Consider the following 18052-nt stretch of genomic DNA (forward strand, 5'->3'; position numbering starts at 1 on the left):
ACAGTTTTTCTTTTTCCTTCCTTTGTTTTCCATCAATATTCTATGTTATGGGTGTGTGTGTATATATGTTGAGTCATGGTAACGCTTATTGGAGAACGTTCATGTAAAAAATAAAGAACGTATAGCTTGCAAGAGTTAATACGTTTTCAGTTTCTCCTCCACAGTTTATATTTATTTTCCTTATTTTTTTATCAGTATTCTTTGTCTCCTTTTTCCATGCATTTTTTCAAGCTGTTATTGCTTAAGAATCATGTCTATTAGGGCATGTGCGGTGGTAATTCATTTTAGTCCCGATTTCAAGATTAGCCGTGAAGACCAGCACGTACAGAGTGGGTCAAAAAATATAAGCACAATCCATTGAATACATGAATCGTGACTCCTGATAATGGTAATAATAATAATAAAAAGTAGTCCCAGTCAAGCTCACACACTGCTCTTTTATTATGAATTTTCCCATGCTGTTTGATGATATATATATCTTCCAAATTATCTTCCTCTTCCTCCTCTATTTTATCTATTCTTCCTCCTCTTCCTTTTCCGTTCTCTTCCTTCCACTTCCTCCTCTGTGTCTCATTTTACAGTTAAATTGTTCCCCTTCTACCTTATATTTTTATTCTCCAAAATCTCTTAATCTTAAAAGACTTCCCGGAACGTAACATATGTAAATGATGATGATGAAGAATTATTTAAGATAGAAGTCACCAAGTAGTTTAATTGTTGTTGTCCTAAAAGGATAACGAGAGAGAGAGAGAGAGAGAGAGAGAGAGAGAGAGAGAGACTAGACATCCCGCACCACCCTGTAGGTCAGCCTAATGGAGTGGTGGTCGGCGGCATCCTCAACCTCAACCTTCCCGTAAGTACACGCCACACCTGCCTGCTCCCCGCCCTCACCTGTCATTAGGGAGCACCAGGAACACTCATACTAACACACAGCATCTCTATCTTAACCCATAACAAGTAGAAGCTCTTTAAACATGTAATTCGCCTGGTTGGACATTTGCCGTACTTGACGCCAGGAGGAGGAGGAGGAGGCGGATTCTATTTTCCCTGAACGAATAAATAATGTCTGTGGGTTTCCATTAGGTTTGAAAAGAAATTTGTCTTCCTTTAGCTGTGGGGGAGTCTGTGAGGTGTAAGTTCTGTCTTCGGCAGGCTAAATATGTGCCAGGGAGAGGAGAGGGAGTATGAATCTGATTTTATTTTCCCAGGACGAGTATCTAAATAATCTCTTTGTGGATTTCCCTTAGGTTTGAGAAGTTATTTGTATCCCTTTAGATCAGTTTATCACCTTTTAGCAGCAGAGCACAGGGCAGGTTAGGTTAGGGACACGGCCAGTGCAGTTACCACAGTTTACTTTCCCTAGGTTTACCCAGGTACTCATTTATTGACCAGCCCAAAAGGGAGGCTGAACAGTGGGTGTCTTTGCTGCCTTCCTGATCTGGGATTCAAACCCAGAGCTGCGGATTTGTAGCTAAGTGTGATAACCTTTTCACCACTGAGTCAAAGAAGAAAGAAGTACCAAAATACTTCTCAGAAATAATAGAGACCAGCTAAAGTTTCATCAACAGATTTTTCAGACATAATCTCCAATTATATTCTCCTCCTTAGGAACAGGTCCACTGAATAGGAGCAGATCTTGTTTGGACCTCCACCACCACCACCATGACCCCCACCCCAGCCCCCACCCCCCTTGAGAGTGGGAGTGGCGGAGCGCCCATGGACTCCTTGGGCGGGGGGATGGGTGGCCAGATGGGGACCATATCTCTTGGGGTTCTCATCCAGTACATCAACCAGAGGACTTACTCGGACCTCCTCAACCTGGCAGAAATGTAAGGCTCAGAGTGGCTTGTGGTAATGTTGCACTTGTAAGTCAGTGTAGGAGACAGGTTTACAAGTCACTGAGGTGTGTGTGCCAATTCTCATTCACCCTTGTAATCAATACTCATTTCTTGAATAATAATAATAAAAAAACGAAGATATGAGCTGAGGTATTCATAAGTGAATGATTGTCAAGTTCAGACTGATAAAAAAACAATTCATGCATCTTTCCGGTTAATACTCGTTTCTAAAAAAATAAATAAATTAACCCTTGGATATATGAACAGAAGTATTAAGAAGTGAATGATTATCAAATGAAGACCAATAAAAACATAATTTATCTTTTGCAAAAGTTCATTGATATATCTCAGTAGTTTTAGTTTTTCCAGTTGTACATACTTATCAGGAAGGGTGCAAACATATTGGCAAACATGCCTTAACCCGGTAGCTGCAGGGATCATATTTCTTAAAGGCCCCTTAAGCGAATTAATGAGAAAAAAATCATCACTCACACAAATCATTATTTAATATATATATATCATCCTCTATTTTGGGGGGATTATGTCAAGGCAAAAATTTCACTCGTCGCTGGTAGGTGTTAAAGCTGCAAATTTGGCTCATCACTGCTACCAGGTTAAGGGAGTTGAAGCCCTTAGTCAGTGTTGGGGATTTATTATTATAAGAAACGGAGAGTAAGAAAGTGTAATGTTATTGCTGGTATATATGATGTTCAAGCTGCTCCTGTCTGTATCCCTGTATATTATTAGGTACTAATCTTTACAGTGAATTCCCGACTCATAAAAAAGGAGGACTTGATCAAATCAATTATTGTATGTTTTGTTGTTACTACCTGTTTTCTGGGTTCATGATAAAGTTGTGCAGTGTACATCTTTCATTGTTATTATCTCTTCTTTTTGGACCACCTCTTTCCCCTGTTTCCTCATCTCTTCACGTCTTTGCTTAACCTGAATACCCTCACCAGCCTGCCAAGAAAGAGTGACATGGAAAAGAAGGTTGACATCGTACAGTACGCCCAGCAGACTCGACAGCTATACGTGCGCCTCCTTGCCCTCGTCAAGTGGGCTGCCAGTGCCTCCAAGGTGGACAAGTGCTGTGTAAGTATTGACAGTCAGTAAAGAGCATCTGAGGTTCTTTAACAGTCTTTATAGTGAGCCAGTTTATTTTTGGAGAATTCAGAGGTGAAAGTTTAGTTGTGTTTGTCAGTGCCTTATATAACATACAGTAGTGTTTGGTAAATTTGTGTTTATACTCTGCCATGCATTTATTTTATTTTGTTTTATAGAATGTGTATCTGTGTGAAAAACCTTGACTGCACACTGAAGTATTTACCATAGATCTGTTGCATGGCACTTCTATTACTGACTGAAGAAACCTTTAGTTCATGATGAAGGCTTCTATTAGTCTGATAGTTAATCACTGTCTTCCACAGCACATCATGGCATTACTGGAGAAGCAGAACAGCCTCTTCACAGACACAGCAGACAAACTTTACCACATGACTAAGGAAAACCTGGTGAGGGCAAGGCTGCCTCACTTCCACATTCCTGCTGCCGTTGAGACCCTGACAACAGGTGAGTGTTTTGTGACTTGACCAGGAAAGGGACTGCTAGAGATTGAGGTGCTCAGCGGCATGATCAAGTCACTGCAACACCCTCCTCTTTCCCCTCAGGCTCCTACAACCGCCTGCCCCTCACCATACGTCAGCGCATCCTCCCACCTGAGCCCATTACAGCCCAGGAGAGGAAGCAGACACTCACTCGTCTGGAGCAGATCATCCAGCATCGCCTCGTCACCTCTGAGCTGCCTCCACAGATGAGGACCAGCAGGGTACGGGGTTACAGGGTTGTCTGTTTATTAATATGGCTGGGGATGTGCTCTAAATAATGACATAACTATAGGGGGACAATTTAACTTTAAAATATCAGTTGTTAATATTTCTTTCTCTTCGGAACATTACTTTGACAGAAAATTGAGCTTCAGTATTCATACTATTTTTTGTTTGCTTGTTTCTGTTGTTACATACATCACTGTTATATAAACATAGTCTTGCATATTGAATAGCAAAATATCACTGTTTCCACTTATTGCTACACAGGAAACTTACTTTTTCCTGAATGTAAACCAGTAGAATTTTGGGGGGCAACCACATTGTTATAACCATCATTTATCAGCTAAAATATTTTAATTTCATCTGCTTTCCCTCTAATCCATCACATCTCTGCCCTTCCCTGCAGATAGAGAATGGGCGAGTGCGATTCACCGTGGACCACGAATTTGAAGTGAGCCTGACCCTGATGGGAGACTCGCTCTCAGAGCCTTGGAGACTGCTAGAGATTGAGGTGTTAGTGGAAGACAAAGAGACAGGGGACGGCAAGCCACTTGTCCATCAGATGCAGGTTAGGGGGAATGCGCTGTGTTGGGGTCCTGATTGAAGTAGCCACCATAACTGAAGTGTTGATCTAAATTGTTTATTATTATTATTTTAAGTTAAATTGTAATTCCCCCCACACAGATTGCCTTCATCCACCAGCTCATCCAGTCACGCCTACAGGATAACCCCAACCCTCTGCAGGAGACTTACATGGTCCTTCACTCCTTCTGTCAGTCTTTGCAGCTGGAGGTCCTCTTCACCCAGACCCAAAAGGTAGGGAAGCTAGCAAAGGGTGACGCCATTATTCTTATACCCTCACTCTGTTGTATGGGCCGTCTCTAAATCTTCTTTCATTTGTGCAGTTTATTTCTCCTCAGAACCCCTACATCTTCATCTGCACCTCCAGATACTTTTATTTTTTTATTTTATTATTATTTTTTATTTTATTTATTTACTTATGTTTTACATGTTCACCTATAGCACCAGTAGGCTTTCTTCAGGGGCCTGGTGGTCGGCCCAAGCCCATCATGCAATTTTTATAGTGGCACCATTTATTCTTGGCTCATGCTGCCTCCCATAACCATAACCATCAGTTTTACATACAAGCACCACTATAGGGCTTCCATGGTGTAGTGGTTAGCATGCCTAGTTACAAATTTATGGGCCTGGGTTTGATCCCAGCCTCTGGCTCATCCCTCTGTGCAGCTTCCTTATTGGGATGGTTGATAAATGGTTACCTGGGAAGGTAAACTGGTAACTCATGTCAAACTTACCTTGTGTTTGAGGGTAGTGGGTTCCTACCCAACAGAGGCTCAAGGGCCATTGCAATGGGATGAGCACCAAGACCCCAACTTTTCCTTAACCTACCTTACCTTTGAAAAGTTTGTTGGTTCTATCTTTTGATTTAACCACTCCTCTTTCTTTCCCTAGCTGCTGGAGGATCGGTTAGATTCTCACATTCGCATTGAGGAGTACATCCAGGGGCGCTCCCTCACCCTGACCTACTGGCGTGAGCTGAGCCAGCATGACCCATCCTCTCAGCTGGGGTACAGGCTCACTGTGCAGGCTGACCCCACCCAGCCTTCCAAGCCGCTCACAGTCCTCCACACACCATGCCTCGGTTCCAAGGTGACACCTACATCCAAAACCTTACTGTTTTGACCCTCCATTATCCTAATTAGTTACATAAGTGACCACAGGAATTTATTTAAATGTCATTTTGGGGATTCAGTAATTTACACCTTATTGTTGCAACACTCCTACACTTTCCTTCCCCAGGAGTCTGAGATAGCAGAGCGAGCCATCCGCAGCGACCACCTGTCCATTGAGCGGCTGCTAGTGCACACCATTTACCTCAGGACCAAGGCAAGGCTGTCAGAGCTTAAGCAGGAGCTTGATGCCAAACTAGGGGCTGATGCTGAGAAGTGTGAGTAGTGTTTGCATCTTTCCTAACAGTTTTGAAATTTTCTAGATATCAAATTTTCACCAAAACACGTACATTGTTATATACAGTAAACCCTCAATAGAATGGACTAATTGGGGGGAACTTAGTTCATTAATGCTGAAAGTCCGTTATTAGTGGCGTAAATTTAAAAATATGTATAATAATAATGATGAACCTAATAAATATAAGTTGTTATTATTGTCTGTTTTGTCTGCACGTTGTCTATACAGCCGCACAGCACACTTAGCAATGGACTGCAAGGCACTGAGGCTGGCAGGTTGCTAGTGGGACCCTGTGGGGGATCGGTATTGTTACGGATGTGATACGAGTATTAGACGTACACCATGACCCCAGTATGTTCCCAAAAATTTGCTCGTAGTAAAGCAGAAATTTGTTAATCTAAGCAAATTTTCCCTATTGATTTAATTATAAACAATGAGATGCATTCCTCTGTGCTCCCCAAAAGTTCACCCCTTTCAAAATGCAAGACACAAAATAATACACTATTGCAATTACCGGGCACAGTTGGTTCAAAAACTATTCTTGGTCGGGTCCCATGGATTTCTGATACTGACCTTGTTCGTTAAATCCTAAATCCGTTAAAAGCGGGGTCCATTGTACCGAGGGTTTACTGTACATGCAGATTCCATAATTCATTTCCTACTTTATTTAATGGTCTCCTTTTCATTCCTCTTTTCACACCAGGTCAATTGAGTGGGTCACCAGCAGTGCTTCATGTACCAGTCCTGCAACCCAACTTGAGGTCAGAGCAGCTGTTGGTGACCGTGGACACGCACACTGGGGTACTTCTCCCATCAGTGCCCCAGTATGACAGCTGCCCCATAATCCCCGAGCTGCAGGTGGCCCTCAACCATGATCACTCCAAGCTCCATGAACTCATCTCTGAGCTGAGGTGAGTCGCCTCTCTTTAGACTTTTCATAGTGTGACTCCTGTTGGTGGAGAAGTTGTATAGATTGCAGGGAGGGGGGTTCCTTCTTGCAGTAAGGTTCTTGGGGACTTCATTGTTCGTTATGGGCCTCCAGGTACTGGCTGATGGTGCGGCGGACAGAGAAGACGCTGCAGCACCTCCCAGCCACGGCACATGAGCGGCTACCCCTCATGTACTACACCTCCCACCCCCTCAATGCCCTCTCCAAGCACAAAGTGTTCATCACCTTCCACAAACACCCAGGATATGTTGTGGTGAGTGCCAGGCATGCTCCCAAGAGTAGGTATTCAGATGATTAGTTGTGGAAAATAAATGAGACTGCTAAACCAACTCTACGTCTGTAATGACCCGCCAAAAATCCTCCTCATCCACGCACTCCCCCCCGTTCAGATTGTGGAGTTCAAGGAGCGTGAGAGCAGCCCGTGTGAAGTGGAGCAGAGCCTTTACTTCATGGTGGTGCGGCAGGCCAGCATCGAGGATAACCCAGACGATGACACAATACAGACATCCATCCCGAAGAGTTACCTGCGAGCCTACCACCTGGTCAAGTTAGACTCATTTGTGTGCACCCATGGCCCCTCCACCAAGGTTGATGGTAAGTCCACTATTAAATAATTGCATTGCTATGTATTGACTAAATGGGACTCAAAACTTATTGTCTCGTCACTATTTCTACTTCAGTTCAGTCTTCATATGTGTGTGTGTGTTTGCATTTTCACATGTGCATTTTACTTGTGAAAAATAGTGCTCTACTTAGCCAGAGAATGGAGGAGTTGATGGCCTGATGGCTGTAATTTGTTTTGATGTTCTGTACTATAATTACTCAGTTCAGTGTGATGATTGCTGTAGTTACCCTTGTTTTGATAACTATTGTTAGCATCTACTGAGCTGATAGCCCATAACATCTCTCACCCCCAACAGTAGTCGAGCCAGGGGAACGAGCACTGGGGGGCAAACGAAAGCTGCTGCAGCGTGGTGAGCCTGCCAGTAAGCGGGTGAAGGTGCCAGCATACTTCCTTCCTGATGTGGCACAGTGTGTGGCCATGACTGATGTGAAGTTGCCCCTCACTCACCTCTCTCTCAAGGTGGGTGCCACTTTTAGGACTAAGGGTATGCCTCCCCATTACTATACACACTCAATTAGTACTCACACCAGGAAAATAAACTTTGAAAGGGTGTTTACAAATTGGCAGGCATTGAAGAACCCCTTAAAAGAGTAACTATATGGTAAGGCTACAGCTAGTGAAAGAACTTGAGCAGTGGTCTTCTTATATATTACACTAATATAATGACTAGAAATAGAAAAAAAAGATGTGCACCAATTTGATGTTTCACAACGTAAATGCTTTTATACTCTTCCTTAGGAAAGGAAAATAGAAATCTGGTTTTGGCCCAGATACTTGTCATCTTAATAAAGGGGTTGCAAATTATAGGTTCAATATATAGTGTAAATTAGAGAAATATATGATTAATCTATTTATTCATTCCTCTTATTATTTTCTACCCATCCTCCTCCACAGTTGCGTTTACATGGGGTCTTCAACACCGGGGAACAGATAGAGGAGGGAGGGATGGGGGTACTGCTGCGTCTCATTGACCTGCCCAGCACCGAGGGGCTGTCCACCAGCACCACCCTGGCCCTTCGCAAGCACCTCCTGTCTGCCTCCATCCGCATGCAGGTGGCAGTGGCCTGGGTGAGTGCCTACAGCCTTGCTTTCATCACTGTAATGGTAGCAGTCTAATGCTGATAATTACAAAATCTTGTTTTTATTACATTTTCAAAGGAAGTAGCTTTTGGTGATAAGTGTGAAAAGTGAATCAGTGTGATAGTTAACAGGGTTCACTTATTTAGGACTGTCTGATATAACCTTTATATGCAATTCCTAAACAATGCTTTTTAACATTTGACCAACCTCCCAACAGCAATTCACAGGGTCACGAGTGTTTGGAATGGAGTACCTCTTCACTAACTGCCCCGTGGTGAGCCAACACTCGCGGGAACAGGGTCCACGCCGGGCCTGCTACTTCACCTACGACGTCACTGGTGCTGAAAATGTGAACACCACTGTGGAGGCAATCTTGGCTGACTGGACTTCCATAGCCAGGCTCTACCAACTTGTGCTACAGTTTGCGGCTCAGCTGAAAGCATCCAGAGGTGTGTGGGGGAGCCTAGGTTAGTGCAGGAACCTGGGTAAGGATAGGGTAGATGCGTCATCCAATTACCATCACCATCATCATCACTCATTATCATAAGGTAAATTAGCATTGTTTAGTTTTTATAGGTAGAAATTAGAATCCATAAGAAAAGTCTTGGATATGAATTGGCCTCTCTGTCATATAAGAATTGCAAGTAGACCCCAGAGTTATGAGAAAAGTGTTGGGGTATCTTTCTCTCTCTCTCTCTCTCTCTCTCTCTCTCTCTCTCTCATTTCTGCCTATTAGTGCAAAAATTTTATCCACACATCCCTGCCCTTTCCTCAGACCCCTTGTTCAATGTCTACACTTACATTCATAATTTTTGTCACCCCCCTCATTTGACCCATACATCATCATCAAAGAGTAAAACAGATAATGGCACTGGCTGATACAACTAACGTGCAACCCTAAGGAGTGTATCCCTCTTCTCCTTCTCCGGGACTAATAGACACTTCCTCCATATAATTACATGATCTATGGTATCCCCAAGTATAACATTACTTCTCTACTTTAAATTAATGTTGCTGTATACACAAGTTCTCATTTCTTGTACCTCATCCCTCATTTGCACAGCTGGTGTGGAGTCAGCTGGAAGCAGTAGTAGCAGCATCAGCAGCAATGTGCCAAACCCCAAGACACTGAATGAGATGGTCAGAGTGCGTTCGTTCAACTACAAGTCCATCACACTCTCCTACGGGCCCAGCTTTGATGCCTACTGTGTCCTACGCTACGTGCCGGAGAAGAAAGCCTTCACTGTCAGCTTCGGTAAGTGAGTGAGATGGAGGCTGGGGAAGTAAGCAAGTAAGAAGGGTAGATATTAAGAGAATGGGAGTGGGGAACATATAATAAAAAAGGAAAGTATTTGATGAGATGTGTTTTGATTCACTAGCAACAAGTAAACTGAAAATTGTGAAATTCTTGTAGTTAATATTTGAAGAAGAAAAATTAAAGTTTCGAATGGAGGTTAGGTTTATGGATAGGGAGGAGAGATGGTGAATAACTAGTTTGCAGAAGCTGCCATGTGTAGACTGTCTGACCTCATGTAGTCTTCTTATATCCTTTTGCATCCCTATCTAATAAATTAATACATTGTCGCCCCCAGGCATGAGTGGCGAGGGAGTGTGGGCCACAAATCCACACACCCTGATGCAGGAGCAGCTACAGGAATTAGTCAACCGGAACGGGGTAATGGGGCTGGTCGACCTGGCCACCACACTGCACCACACCTACCAGCCCCTGCTCGCCATCTCGCAGCTCTCACCGACCCTCCACTTGGGAGTCATTGATAAGGTATTTTGCTTTGTTGAATTTTCTATTTCTCTTCCTCGCACATGATGTTATGCTAAGATGGACACAATGTTAGTTGAAAATTAGGTTTTCAGATTGTTCACACCCTTTGTAAATTGTTTAATTAGGCTTTTGAATTCAGTAAGAAAAATAAGTAATACTCACCGAATTACACATAGACATCTTCAGCTATTCCCAGTCCAGTGTAGGAAGAAGGTCTTTCCCAACATCCTCCACCTTTCTGATTTGTGTTGCTGTACTCCATCCTGCCAAAATACTTAAAGCACAAGGGCAAGTCAGCTCCATTAGTCTATCTCACATTCCTCTTCCCTTCCCCTCCCTTCCTAACTTTCCTTTTCCCCTGACACAAGCAGAAGAATAATCCCATCAAGAACTTTATGGTGCTGCCCCAATCACCAACGCGTGTCAACATAATCTACCGCAACGTCTACTCCCTCAACGTTGACCTGCTGCAGAATGGCCTTGTAGCACTGAGAGATGGCGCCTACAGCAGTTTCGACACCTCCAAGCTGATTGAGGAATTCATTCAGATACAGGGACTCAAGGTAATGTACTGTGCCCCAGAGTAGGGTCTTTGCCAGTCTGTATGCGCTGTTCCAGTGAGGGAGTTTCAGGGCAGAGGTTATCTAGGTAGCAGCTCTACTTCTTTTGTAGTCCATTCTCCCATTCTTGGGGTCAGATTTGTGATGATCCTCCTCCATCTTGCTCATTCCAGTGCTAATCCTTCCTTTATTTCTAACACTTTCAAGTCTATTTGCACTGTCATTTGCTTCTCTGCCTGGAACACACCAAAGGGGGCATAATAACTCTTGTTTTGCTAATCTACAAAGCTTCAGGCAGAGTGTCATTTCACTGAAATGATTGATATGAGATCTTGTGAAAATGTAACAGAAAAAAGCATCATTTCTCTTGCACCATTCCACCCACCCACCCCTAGGTTTCCCATAACCCACAGAAGTATTTTTTTTCACATTACCACACCCACTTTTCTCAGTTGTATAACATCAGCTCCCAGCCTTAACATTCCCACCACTCACTGTCCCCAAAACTGTCGCTAGCTCTATTTCCCCCTCTCATCTTTTTTTAACAGGCTTTCCTAAGTAAATATGTTGATGAGTCAGCCATCAACATTCGTCGGTCTCAGTCTGAGGAGGAGAACCCTCCCACACCCATTCCCCTGGATGATCCCCTCTGGCCCACCCACAAGGCAGCCTCCCCTGCCCGCCACGGCCCGATGACTCCTCCCATCAGCTCCAACCCCCACACCCCTGCCAGCCCTCACCCTGCTGGCATCACACAGGTAATGCATCATACAGGGGACAAGCATGTGTGCCAGTGTTAGTTGAACTTACGGCAGTTTTCAGAATTTGTATAAATTAACATTTGAATCGATGAAAATTTGGTTGTGTTTATGCAGTTTTAACAGCATTATATACATCTCTACATTCCTATAGAGAAGATTTAAGCTCAAATGCTACTATTTTTACTGTAAACTTTTGAGGCAACAAAGTAAAGATGACAAGTCATTATCCTGAAATCATCCCCATAACTCACAAACTTTTACACAACTGGACTGCCTGTGTACACTCAAATTCACTGTTCATCATCTCTGCCCCACTCCAGACCAGTGGACATGGAGGAGGGTTTGTGGCCAGCCCAGCAGCAACAGGCTTTTCCCTAGCCTCCCCACCACCCCTGCCAGGCATGAACCCTTCCCCTGCCATGCTGCCCCACCCTTCGCCCAGCTCAGGCTTCCTGGGATCAAACTCCCCATCTGCAGCCCAGCATGGTGTCTCATCCCCTGGGTTTCTGGTGCCTTCCCCTGCTGGGCCTCATTCAGTGCCCATGCACTCGCCAGCTTCAGCCATGATGCATGGTAAGGATACTCGGTTTTCATCCTCACTATCATGCTTGGTCATCTTTGGCAGGAAGAGATAACGATTCTGACAAGTTTGTGGTTACAGAAAGGATTTGTGGTGGATACGTAGGGTTTCAAGAAACCCAGGAGGTAGACAGTCAAAGATTTACTGTATAATGTTTCTAAAAATACACAAATGTTTTTTCTTTATTTCTAAAGGGAAATGTCAATTTAGGAGTGGTTTTAAGGGAGGCAGCAGATATTCATGGAAATTTAACATTCACAGGGATGGCTTCTGTTATGTAACCCTTTGAAATGTTAAGGGACAGTTGTGCTTGGACTATTGTACACTTGCAACAAGATAATATACATGAATTTACCTTTGGAAAACTTATATTTCTGTTGATGCTCCCATGTGCAGGTGGTGCTGGTAGTCTGGGTGGTGGCTGTGCACCCAGTCGAGTGCTGCCCAACAAACCCTACGCCGCAGCTGTCCCAACCACCCTCACCCACGATGCCTTCCACACGCTGTGCTCCCCAACCCCTGTGAGTGGAGCAGGAACAGCAAAACACTGGGAGGGATTGGGAGAAATATTTAAAAATCCTTAGAAGTTTTACAACAAAAGAAATTGAAATACAAGAATGTCTTATTTGATTAATAAATGGAAATGGTGAAGCACTTGAAAGTGTAATTTATGTCATTACATTTGTCCTGTAACTAATAATGCTTGATTTTCTGCAGATGGAGGAGTCTGGAGGTGAGAACACCATCCAGTGCCTTCTGGAGCAGTTCTTAGGAATCACTTACCTCAAGCGTCACTTTCAGCAGCTTTGCGAGGGCTGTGAAATGGTGAGTCGTGCCAGCAGTGAGGAGCGTGAAGGGTGACATTACCTAGCAGTTTATTTTTCTATTACTTTTAGTGGTGCAGTCACTCCAGGTTGGAGATTTTGGTTGGAATAATTTTCAGCACTGAACTTCTTGCTTCAGTATTGCAGTAAAATTATTGAGCATAATCTTTAATTAAAAATTAGTAGCATTTGGTTATAATACGGTTTCAAAGATAATTATGTCACCTTAGAGACTCACCATCATGTTTGTCTGAAACTGTCACTGGTGATAGTAGGAATTGCAGAAACTTTGTCTATCCATGACCCTTCCCCTCACCTCCCAGATGAAAGCAGTTAATGGAGTAGAGGCAGGCAGCATTCAGTTCAAGACAGAGACATTGGTGTGCCAACTCCTGGTACAGTCAAGTCCCACCTACAGTTTGGTCCTCAAGCTGCAGTCCTCACCTGAACAATCTGAACACTGGACTCAGGAGGAACTGCAGGTGAGAAAAAAAAATTATTCAACTACATCCAACCCTATCACCTATGTCCATTGGGTATCTGACAATGTAATGCAGCATTTATAATCAGCAAACCAGAATGACAGTGTTATGGTGTATGTGTAGGGCATTGAGTAACCTTAGGGAGTGTGTGTACAGTGCTTGTTACACCCAACCAGACCAGGCACCTGACCTGGATTACATGAATAGCAAAAACATGACCCACCTGTTCTATTGATTAATTTACACCAATGCATTTTGCCAAACTCAGCTCCAGACATATCAAAAGCCTTTGATAGGGTCTGGCACAAATCTTTGCTTTCCAAACTACCCTCCTTCGGTTTTGATCCTTCTCTCTCTACCTTTATCTCCAGTTTCCTCACTGACCGATCTATCACTGCTGTAGTAGATGGTGACTGTTCTTCCCCTAAACCTATCAACAGTGGTGTTCCTCAGGGCTCTGTTCTATCTCCCACTCTCTTTCTGTTGTTCATTGATGATCTTTCCAAAACGAACTGTCCTATCCATTCTTACGCCGATGACTCAACTCTACATTTCGTAACTTCCTTTGATAGACTGCCAACTCAACAGGAACTAGACGATTCCAGGCTTGAGGCTGCAGTACGCTTAACCTCAGACCTTACTATCATTTCCGATTGGGGCAAGAAGAACCTGGTGTCCTTCAACGCCTCAAAAACTCAATTTCTTCACCTATCAACTTGACACAATCTTCCAAACACCTATCCCCTATTCTTCAACGACACTCGGCTGTCACCTTCTACACTAAACATCCTCGGTTTATCCTTAACTCAAAATCTCAACTGGAAACTCCATATCTCCTCTCTCACTAAATCAGCTTCCTCGAGGTTGGGCGTTCTGTATCGTCTCCGCCAGTTTTTCTCCCCGCACAGATGCTGTCCATATACAGGGGCCTTGTCCGCCCTCGTATGGAGTATGCATCACATGTGTGGGGGGGCTCCACTCACACAGCTCTCTTGGACAAAGTAGAGTCAAAGGCTCTTCATCTCATCAACTCCCTTCCTCATACTGACCGTCTTCTACCTCTTAAATTCCGCCGCCATGTTGCCTCTCTATATTCTGTCAATATTTTCATGCTGACTGCTCACCTGAACTTGCTGACTGCATGCCTCCCCCCCTGCCACAGCCCCGCTGCACTCAACTTTCTACTCTAGCTCATCCCTATATTGTACAAACCCCTAAAGGTGCGTCCACACAATCAAGCACTACCCGTCGGGCAAACACTGTTACCAGATCACGATAGGAAGCGGGAATGAGCGCTGATGACGTCAGAAGCAAGCATCACGGGGTATTGCCACGTCCACACGGTCGAGCACTGCCCGGCGGGCACGAGGGCTTTGGCTGTCAGCGGGTACATTGAGCGGGCAAAGCATCGAATTGCCCTTGCCAGCAGCTCATACAGGGCATGGGCAGTGGCCGCAGTTTTGACGTCGGTATGGAGCGACGACACTGCCAGACGCACAATGTGCGTAGGCTCACTACATATTATCTCACCTTCATGTAATCATCCTTCAGAACTTCATATATAGCTTGGCAAGTTTCTGGTAAGATGGTGGATAAACTCTGCTGAGATATCCTCGTGCTATATTGGAGGGATGTGTACGAACACCCACTGGCCAGAAATCTGAGAGTTGCCTCCAGACGTGCTGCAGGTGCAATGTTTGCCTCATATATGTATCCTGCCTCTTTATGTAAGGTTACACTTTTGCCAGGAGTGTATAAAAGGTATTGAAGTCCATCCTCATGTAACTGACAAAAAGAATATTTTTCATCCTGTAGTTCCGCGATCTCTTCAGTTTCTTTTTTATGCTGGCACCAATTATGATTGCATAGAGTGCAATCTTCTTTGGAATTATGGCATGCACCATGGTGATAGTACCGCACTACAAACAGCCCGGTCACAACCCCTGGTTACTGCCGACTACCCGCCAACCAGTTGAAGTTTGAACCAGCATCTCAGCCCTGTGGACAACACCACGGGCAAAGTCTGCAGGCCTTGCCCGATGAGGACAAGGCCCACCGGGCACTGCCCGATAGTGTGGAGCCTGCTGGTAATTGCTTCATCTGGTAACACTGCTAAAAAGCGGAAGAAATACGCTCAGCAGGCAGTGCCCGCCAGACAGTGCTCAACCGTGTGGACGTGGCTTAATGCTAGAGTTAACCAGCATCTTCACTCTTTCATCCCTTACACTGGTAAACTCTGGAACAGCCTTCCTTCGTCTGCATTTCCTCCTGCCTATGACTTGACCTTCAAGAAGAGTGTATCAAGACACCTCTCCACCCAAAATTGACCTCTCTTTTGGCTACTCTTTACTTTTGTCTATTATGGGAGCGGTGAGTAGCGGGCTTTTTTTTTCCACTTTGTTGCCTTTGAGCGGTCTCCTTTGTTGTAAAAAAAAATACAACAAAATATTGATTTGGGCCCCCTCAGGCACACTCACTGTCTTGGGCGACTTCAGTGCTACTACTGGCATTGACGGTTAGCTATGAGATATACTATATTGACCCCCATGGTTCTGGTACCAGAAACACAAATGGCTCTCTCCTCCTGAATTCTGCAAGACCCAGGAGGTTTAGAATTGCAGGTTCTTGGTACCAGAGACCAGAGCTGCACTGCTGGTCAGTGCTGTCTGAACAGCAGATGGAAGCCTTGTGTTGGACATGGATGGGCTGAGTACTTTGAGCATTTGTACATGGTGGACTCTCCGAGTGGGCAGCTTCTAGCTGCTGGCTTTGCAGATCATGTCCTCTAGCTCACAGTCATCACAGCTTCAGTGCTCTTGTTTCTTGCATAGTAAGAGACTTTATTGGTCGATCATTTCCATTATTTGTTGCCCAGTCTCATCTAGTACAATGTGCACCATGTGATATTATTTATTGTTCTAATTCGTATTTTTCCATTTCAGACCATAGAGAAGTTTTTCCGCATGAAGGTACCCATTCCTCCTTATAGACCATATGCTGTTCAGTCTTTCTACAACATCCTCAAGTTCTCTGCCAGAGTGCTCAGGGACTGCATCAAGCTGATGCAGATGGAACTGGTGAGTAAAGAAAAAGTGGTCTTCAATGACTTTGTGATTGTTCTCCTTCCCATTCATTCAGTACTACATACATTTTTACTTCACAGAATCCCAGCCCTCAGCTTCAGCAGCAGATGAAGTGGAACATACAGTGGTGCCTCACCAATCCTCCAATAGGGCACCACATTGCACCCCCTGGCCTCCAGATAGTGGTGGTATCTCGCAGTAAAATCCTACTTTATGTAAGTTTTGTTCTCTGGGAATCCTTGTCAGACTTGGTTATATACTCCAAAAAAATTTGTTTTCCTTTTTCTTGAGTGCTTAGCTCACAATATTGTTTTTGTGGTTACAGTTCCAACTGACTCGCATCAACACCAGTGGGAGTGGTGACGATGGGTCTGGGTGTGTGATGCTGCCAGTTGTATATGACAGTGTCACCAACAAGACACAGATGGCTGAGAACCGGCAGCCTGGAGCAGCCCCCACACTCACCAATCAGGTCATCATCAATGACATAATGGCCCGTGCTCATCTCCAGACTGGGGAGCTTTCTCTTTACCCCTACATGAGGGAACTGGTGTGTGGCCTGGCACTTGGTCCAGATGGGGCTGCCCTTGCTGTTGGTCCCCCACCTCAAGTACCATCTTCATCTTCTTCCACTGTCACCCCTGCCTTAGGCTCCCCTCACTTGACTTCACCACATGGAGCTTCACCCCACACCCCTGGCTCCTCAGCTGCCTCTGTGCAGGCCTCTGTCCCATCGCCAGCCATGATGTCCAACGCTGGCACAGTTACATCAGCCTCGGCACATTACACGTGCCCTAAACCTGTGTCCAGTGTGAGCCATGGCATTGGCACTATGCCAGCCATGGCTGGAGGCATGAGTCAAGGCCACATGACCTCCATTGCCAGTGGGATAATGCAGAGTGGCCCTCGCTCTCTCCAGCAACCAGGCCAAATGACCATGGGGCCTGGGGGCATGCAGGCTCATGCAAGCATGCAAGCTGGCCCGGGCATGCAAAGCAGTCATGGCATGCAAACTGGTATGCAAGGAGGTCCTGGGGGAATGCAAACTGGTGGTATGCAGGGACCAGGGAGTATGCAGGCAGCCATGCAAGCCAGTCACAGTATGCAGACAGGTCCTGGAGGCATGCAGGGCCCAGGAGGCATGACTGGACCAGGGGGCATGCAGCCAGGCATGCAGGGTGGGCCTGGGGCCATGCAAGGACCTGGAGGAATGCAAGGTAGCCATGGAATGCAAGGAGGACCTGGGAATATGCAGGGACCTGGGTCCCTAGGTGGGCCTGGAACAATGGGAGGCCCTGGAACCATGGGGCCTGGAGGTCGGCAAGGAGGCTTTGGTGGGAACATGATGAATCAGTTTAACCGATGAGTCCCGCTGGTGGTGACCTTGTGCGTCAGTTACATAAATTCCATTATGCCAAAGGAGAGTGGTCTGAAGAGATTGTTTAGTGTATCAGTGGCTGAATTTGAAATCCCACATGGACTGTATAGTGGTTGGGTCTTGGGAAGGAGACCATCATAGGACTAGAAGAGCTGATTGGTGCATTATCAAAACCAATAAACTGTACAGTATTGATTGATCATAAGTCAATTATAATTTTATTTAAACCATTTTTTGGTAAATATTTTCTGGAAAATATTCTTAAGACTTTAAATAAAGATTATCATTTTCTAT

At 44.8% G+C, this 18052-nt stretch overlaps 1 protein-coding gene across 5 annotated transcripts; it reads left to right on the forward strand.

The window, feature by feature from the left end:
• Positions 1-720: 720 nt before the first annotated feature.
• On the forward strand, positions 721-18049 carry LOC127007805 (mediator of RNA polymerase II transcription subunit 14-like). 5 transcript variants are annotated; one of them, XM_050879171.1, is made up of 26 exons: positions 721-853; positions 1609-1829; positions 2801-2933; positions 3269-3410; positions 3509-3666; positions 4074-4235; positions 4352-4483; positions 5141-5338; positions 5489-5636; positions 6360-6567; positions 6699-6858; positions 6995-7199; positions 7526-7689; positions 8125-8298; positions 8528-8777; positions 9374-9565; positions 9903-10090; positions 10459-10653; positions 11199-11408; positions 11732-11984; positions 12388-12512; positions 12709-12816; positions 13139-13297; positions 16240-16374; positions 16461-16595; positions 16706-18049. In XM_050879171.1, the coding sequence occupies exons 2-26, from the start codon at positions 1663-1665 to the stop codon at positions 17744-17746; spliced, it is 5142 nt and encodes a 1713-aa protein (XP_050735128.1). In that variant the 5' UTR covers positions 721-853; positions 1609-1662; the 3' UTR covers positions 17747-18049. The 5 variants fall into 5 exon arrangements, with proteins under 5 accessions (XP_050735128.1, XP_050735130.1, XP_050735131.1 ...); XM_050879173.1 differs by having other exon boundaries at positions 10462-10653; XM_050879174.1 differs by having other exon boundaries at positions 8528-8759.
• The last annotated feature ends 3 nt before the right edge of the window (positions 18050-18052 follow it).

Source organism: Eriocheir sinensis, chromosome 36 (assembly GCF_024679095.1).
Source record: "Eriocheir sinensis breed Jianghai 21 chromosome 36, ASM2467909v1, whole genome shotgun sequence".
Lineage (NCBI taxonomy): Eukaryota > Metazoa > Arthropoda > Malacostraca > Decapoda > Varunidae > Eriocheir > Eriocheir sinensis.

Coding starts and splice junctions, on each gene's coding strand:
- LOC127007805 (XM_050879171.1), top strand. CDS start 1,663: ATGACCCCCACCCCAGCCCCCACCCCCCTTGAGAGTGGGAGTGGCGGA. Junction 11,409..11,731: donor ACCCTGCTGGCATCACACAG/GTAATGCATCAT, acceptor GCCCCACTCCAG/ACCAGTGGACATGGAGGAGG. Junction 16,375..16,460: donor AGCTGATGCAGATGGAACTG/GTGAGTAAAGAA, acceptor TTTACTTCACAG/AATCCCAGCCCTCAGCTTCA.